We start from the raw sequence: 6342 nt of genomic DNA on the forward strand, positions 1-6342 counted from the left end.
TTTATTATCATCTGTTCAATTTAAGAATACGGTAGCTGTCGCAGCTTTGTTACTCTATTTTTGCCAATTACTATACAAAAACACTTCCAGGAAAGCATTCAAATGCTCTTAAAATGTAGATTTCCAATGTGTGTGTGTATATGTCTAACCGCCCTCCCCCCCCCCCTCTTTTGGCTCCCTTCCAGGTGGACGCGGCCGTCACCCCCGAGGAGCGCCACCTGTCCAAGATGCAGCAGAACGGCTACGAGAACCCGACCTACAAGTTCTTCGAGCAGATGCAGAACTGAGGAGAATGTCACACACATTTAACACACACACACACACACATCTCCTCCCACACATCAAACACCTCCCCTCTCTCCTTCCTCCCCTATGTCTCCAAATAAGGCAGGTCATTGTGACTGAAATAGTCAGTTACGACGATCAAACGGAGCGACTGTAGCCAGGGGTTCCTTGCGTTCCCTCCTGGGCGGGACCGCGTTCGTTCACGTCATCGGAGCGAGACGCCTTTTAATCAAAGCCCCGTGTTTTTATGTAGCTCCGCCTTGGCCTGCTGATGTATGATATAAAAGAAGGCCCGCCCAGTGCAGAGAAACAAACCCACCCGTTGGGGAAAGGAGCGCTTTCTCTCCCCACTGATTCAGGGTTGGTGTGTTGTTGGGTTCTTCAGTGTCCGAGGTGTGGAGAATCTGACCTCTGATCAGTGGGATTTAAGACGCATGCTGACCCTGGGCTTCATTTAGAAAAAAGAGCCACATCATTAGTTGTCTCATATTCTTTTTACTGATTATACATAATAAAATATAGGCTTAAATCAAAGATATTTTTCTAAATGAAGCCCCTCACTACTGCACTCACTCTACAGTCTACACTGGAGTATCCCCCCCCTCCTCCTCTTCCTCCTCCTCCTCCCTCCATTTTCTTTTAATTTTTACGACAGCTGGGCTGTGTTAAGTCACACGAGGCTCTTAAGGATATTCAGAGACGCTGATATTAAAGAGTATGCTGACGACGGTAGTAGTTATGTATTCTGAATGAGCTGTTTTTTTTATTTTTCTCTTTTAGTTTCCAGTTTTGTTTTTCAAAAAAGATTGAAGAAAACAGAGGATTAAAAAAAAAAATATGTAAAGTCCTTTTTTTAAATTGCGTGTAATGTTACTGAAGTAATGCTGAAGTCTTAGCTGTTCCTATGTAGTGCATGACAACAGGATTCGGAAAAAAACACACAAACAGATCTTAACGCTGCTCTCTCCTGAGATCATTTCTCACATATAGATTGTCATTCTAGCAAGATTGTACATTTAGTATCTTCTCGTGATCACGTGACTTCAAACGATGAAAAATATATATAAATCTAGATGAACGGGCTCTGCTTTGATATCATGGAAAATACACATTTAAAAAGAGATCTGTGATTTTGGGATTTAAGTGTGTTTTTCTTGTCTTTTTTCTTTGTTCCCGACGCTTCATCTCTGTTTGCGTTTCCACGGAGATATATTGATCCTTATGCATCATTTTTTGTTGAATTCATGTTATGTTGTTAGTGTGAAAGGGGCATGTTGTGGGTGTGAAGGTGACAGGGACGGGAAATTGAAAAATAAACGGGAGGTATCCGGCATGGGGGATGGGCTATGGGATTACGTGTGTGTTTTGTCATTTTCAGTCTGGTGTTTCGTCCAGTTGTAAGCCAACACCGTCTTTTATTTTGTAATGATTCTTGCTGATAGAATAAGTGGAGAGCTGAGAGGAGGTGAGGAAGAGAGGGAATGACTTGCAGTTACGGTTGAATAGCCTGGCCTGCATATATATATAATGGATTTTCACTCCTCTCCTTCCTTCCTCCCTCCCTTCCCCTTCCCTTTCCTTCAGGCATGCTTTACCATCAACACACTCCTTACTGTCGCCTGTATACATATGATGGGCATTGAGAGAGATTACAGCAAGTCAGGGAATAAAACAATCTCCCGTTCATCTCCATACAGTCATACTAAAGGTTTGTCCCCATGTTAACATTACATTGAAAGAAACGCAGTGAGGAGATGGTGGGTTTTTATGAAGGCTGCAGTGGGGTGGGTCCTTTGGTTTTCACAGTGTGCTCATGAGACGCCCAGCAGAGGGCAGTAGAGTAGACGAGGAAGCAGGATTTTCTTTCTATTGTTTTTTTTTTCCTTCTCTGTGGGGTTATATTATATTGGTTTTGTTTTCCACTGTAATATTGTGCAGGCCATTTGCATCTACTGGGAAAACGCTTTCTACACTGTATTCCATAATAAAGTTTTGAATGTACATACAGATGCTCTGTCCGAGGTTTTTATTGTATAATATATATTAGATAAGATAAACCTTTATTGAATGAACATGAAAATAAGGTCACTGTATATCATGTGAATGCCGCATTGCCTTCAGAGATCAGTTGTTGCATTGTTGACAGGAGTTTATTTTATAGGAGCACACACAATACTGCACAATAATCCATTGCAATGTAATACAACATTTAATGCTGTGCTTATTTATTTTTGCCAGTCCTCCGAGTGCCATTTAAAATAACACATTTTAAAGGAGTTCCGCCAACTATGTGATGTATTTGATTCTGTTGACTTATTATTCAGTTGACTTATTATTCAGTATTTCCGGCTGAAGGACATAGAGGGCATAATGACACAAATTAAGTGAGGTCATTTCGCCAAAGGTTAGAGTAGTTTGCATTAAACTGAAACAAAACGATTGCAAACCCTATATGTAAATGATGTATTCAATAATAATAATAATAATAATGGATTTAATTTGTTAGCGCTTTTACAGGTCCTCAAAGACGCTTTACAGATAATAGTGAAGAGAAAAGAAAAGAGAAGGATAATAATAAAATGAAATGTTAAGATCAAGGGGTTGAACTACAATCCATTTAACAAGCCGAGTACAATTATTAATGTATTGGTGAAAAGTGTTTGCTCCATACATCAATGCATCATTACATAATAATAAAATTAACATTTAGGGAAATCTGAAATTGCAGAGATAAAAGTCAAAATAGTTAAGATTGAACAAACGATTCAACAATACTCCATACAATGACCTTCTGACGTGTTTATCACAAGGCAAACAGCTACAGCTGATGACATTTAATAATTTAACCTCTAAATAAACTATTTTTGGAATACATTTGCTGTCATTTGAGGTCACCTAAATATGCGCAGCGCTGCGCAAACAAGGCGCCTTTCTGACGTCCTCGAGCGCCACACGACTTCCCACAATCCACCGCGGTCTTCCACATTCGGATATACTACTCAAAGTGTCAAATCCAAGGTGAGTGCTGCTTCTTGATATACACTATTAACCTTTTACTTTTACGCTATATGTCATGACTCTACATGCTGATTAATGTCTGTTTGTTTAATTGTTTGTTTAATTGGAGAGTATAATGTTAGCGGGACTTGCTGCAACACAATAAACGAGAGAAGGACACGGTTTGAAAGTCTCCTAAGCTAACGCTATTTTAGCATGTTGGCATTAGTTCGCAATAAGTCAATGATAAACCAATGGTGCTCGACGTCGTTGTGACAATACTTATGTAAGCAAGTGTTTAACAAGTCACAGCTGTTAAATGTGTAGCTATCAGCCTCATTCACCAGAACCTCCGATGTGTACAACAGAAGTTAATGGATGCTAAATTAGATTCTATCATGCTAGCGCTGCTTAGCTATAGCTATATTGGAAGGCTGTACTCATTATTTACCCGAGTATAAGTACTTATACCACACCGTAGAAATAGTTTAAGAAGCCTTAAATTGAAATACTCAATTATAGTAAAAGTACCTCAAAGTTGTACACAGACACTTCAATGTTACATTCCATCTTAAATTCAGTAGATGACCATTTCTGTAAAGTTTAATACAATCCTTTAATAAAGCATGTCAACATTTTAACCAGGATATCGTTTCAAGTCCCTTTTGAGTTGTACGTTTCTCCATAATGTAATTTCAGGCTATGCAATTCCTACTAATATGAAACAGACTGAATCACATCCAGATTTAACCCCAGGCTGTTTGTTCCCTCAGATGGCACTTCACAGATTGTTCCAGCTGTCCTCCGTGCTGCGCTCCTCCGTGAGCCTGACCCTGCGCAGGAACATCGGCCTCTCTGCTGTGGTCTTCAACCGGGCCAAGGACCTCGACCCCATCCAGAAACTGTTCCTGGACAAGATCCGGGCCTACAAAACCAAGAGCAGGTAAGTCGATTTTACACAGCCCCATGACCTACACCCATACTTTGTCCAGTATTAGATTTCACTGATCAGACACAAGCATATTTGTCCTTCTCAACATGCAATTTAATTTCAGCCCTTGTTGCCTATTTATTTAAATGGTATCTCCTCCAGTCATCGCTGTTGATCACGCTCATCTTGTGAACATAATGTGATTTGCCTTGGCTGTTCCAGGGCGTCTGGTGGGGTTGTGGACGGAGATGCCTCCTACGATAAGAACGTTTCCGATGAGATTTTCAAGCTGCAGAGGCTTTATGGCGGAGGGGACCTCGACAACTTCCCTGTATTAAAATTCACAGGTAAGACTGTTTTTGTCTCCTTTTATCTTCAATGACATATATGTGATGCTTTTAGTGCTTACAACAATTTAATTTAATTATTTCAAAAATCTCGACCAACTATCGCTCATGATTTTTTCTTCTTGTTTTGTTTTCCAGACCCCACGCATGACGAAGTGGCCAAGTGAATGCTGTCCATGTTGTGTACCTCCTACATGTCACAAATATGTTGTATTTAATAAAAAGATATTGGATTGAACATAGGTTTACTGGTTGTTAATTAAGCTGCCTTTGAAGGTTACCAAACACTGGATTTTCTGGTGTCATTTTTTCCACCAAATCCTTTACAGCATGGTTAAGTTGAGCATGCACAGGAAAGTAACATTTGGTAAACAAGTAAAAGTGTATAAACGGTGCTCTGCCCTTCAGAGGCCAGGTCTTCTTCGCAGAGGACGTTGGCTCCAACAAGGGCGCCATCATCGTCCTGATGGGGGGGAGGCGTCGTCATTGCAACTGTGATCGCCAGAGGATAATATCACAGCCTAATTGTCTTTAGATATATTTATAGATTTCACAGGAACGCCACACTTTATATCAAGCATCGATCTCCTTTGCTGTTTGGTAAGTAGTTAAGCCTTAAGAAACGCATGTGGGTTTTCTTTCATTTTTTATTTATACATCTGATCTTATGTTTGAATATGTGAGAGTGGTTGGAGTTTTATCAGCCATTTAAGGGAAAGGCTGTTCATTTGTTCTTCTTGACTGAGGTTTGACTGCTATTCCCAAACAGTCCTGGGGGTGCCAGCAGAGGTTTGTAATAGTGTGAGCATTGGGTAAAGAATTACTTTTTTGACATGTTTTTTTCTGTGGCATTTTTCCACATACTTATATTTCAACATTACTATATTACTTTTTTAGTTATACAATGTTATTAATTTCATCAATATATTTGAAATATAGGAGGAAAAATAATGTTTTTTCCTAAAGTTTTTGATATATATATAAAAAATTAAATAGTTGTTTTTTTTAAGATAAGGGTCCGCCTTATATTAACACAATAGCTCAGAGAGATACAACACTGCTCAGTGTTATAATAATATAACAATACAAATACAATGTCTCTCTTCTAATTTATATTTTTGAAAAAGTTAGATATGTCCTGAACAAATGTCTTTACATAAGGGTCCCCCCTTTATATGAAAAGAGGATTTTACTAGTTAGCACGACGAAAAACCTTTCCATAACACGTCCGGTCAGATGGGAGATGAGACACAGGTCTGAAGACTTCAGGTTGTGAGTTCAAGTCTTCTGAGGAGCAGTGACTTAAAGTCCAACAACCTAAAAATGAAGATGACACCAAGAGCTCATTTCGTACTTGTGTGGTTGCCGTTGGCGCAAGGGTTTGTTCCTCGGCACTTAGGCGCCCGTGTTCGATTGTGTGCAAAATAAAAACAGGTCAAAATAGATAAATGAAATAAGTGCATATGCATGTAATTATTACAAAACTGGAACTGTAAGCTTAGTTATAGCCAGGGGAGGATAGTTTAAACATATATTTTTGGATAAGGGTCCTCCCCCTCATATAAAAATGAGTTTTTTTAGAAAGAAAAGTTTGTACATGAAGGTGTTCGTGGCGCAATTGTAGGACATACTCTGAGCTATTGTTGGTGTTTGCTATATTTTGTCAAAAAAAGAAAATGTGAAAAAAACAAGTCATAGTGCAAACATTCAGAGTGATACAACACTGCTCAGGTAAGCTGAAGTCTTGGGTTCGATCCTCCTGAGGCGCAGGAGATTTCAAAA

The 6342-nt window shown here is 39.3% G+C and overlaps 2 protein-coding genes across 3 annotated transcripts in view; both read left to right on the top strand.

The window, feature by feature from the left end:
* The window catches only part of LOC104954656 (amyloid beta A4 protein-like), a gene marked incomplete at its 5' end in the record, with an annotated part of 30242 nt that extends 27948 nt beyond the window's left edge, over positions 1–2294 (top strand). Inside the window, one exon of the mRNA XM_010781825.1 lies at positions 152–2294. Coding sequence (XP_010780127.1) covers positions 152–287 — 136 coding nt within the window. The remainder of the gene's footprint in view (positions 1–151) is intronic.
* A 902-nt stretch (positions 2295–3196) lies between these two features.
* atp5pf (ATP synthase peripheral stalk subunit F6) lies at positions 3197–4798 on the top strand. 2 transcript variants are annotated; one of them, XM_010781814.1, is made up of 4 exons: positions 3197–3303; positions 4056–4225; positions 4436–4560; positions 4699–4798. In XM_010781814.1, exons 2-4 carry the CDS (start codon positions 4056–4058, stop codon positions 4725–4727), a joined length of 324 nt encoding a protein of 107 aa, XP_010780116.1. In that variant the 5' UTR covers positions 3197–3303; the 3' UTR covers positions 4728–4798. The 2 variants fall into 2 exon arrangements, with proteins under 2 accessions (XP_010780116.1, XP_010780117.1); XM_010781815.1 differs by lacking the exon at positions 3197–3303 and adding an exon at positions 3334–3568.
* Positions 4799–6342: the final 1544 nt, after the last annotated feature.

This window comes from Notothenia coriiceps, unplaced genomic scaffold (assembly GCF_000735185.1).
Source record: "Notothenia coriiceps isolate Sejong01 unplaced genomic scaffold, NC01 NC01_scaffold00023586, whole genome shotgun sequence".
Lineage (NCBI taxonomy): Eukaryota > Metazoa > Chordata > Actinopteri > Perciformes > Nototheniidae > Notothenia > Notothenia coriiceps.

Excerpts from the sequence above, each read along its gene's own strand:
- atp5pf (XM_010781814.1), top strand. The coding sequence starts at position 4,056 with ATGGCACTTCACAGATTGTTCCAGCTGTCCTCCGTGCTGCGCTCCTCC. Across the intron at positions 4,226-4,435 it reads GCCTACAAAACCAAGAGCAG|GGCGTCTGGTGGGGTTGTGG; the intron begins GTAAGTCGATTT and ends TGGCTGTTCCAG. Across the intron at positions 4,561-4,698 it reads CCCTGTATTAAAATTCACAG|ACCCCACGCATGACGAAGTG; the intron begins GTAAGACTGTTT and ends TTTGTTTTCCAG.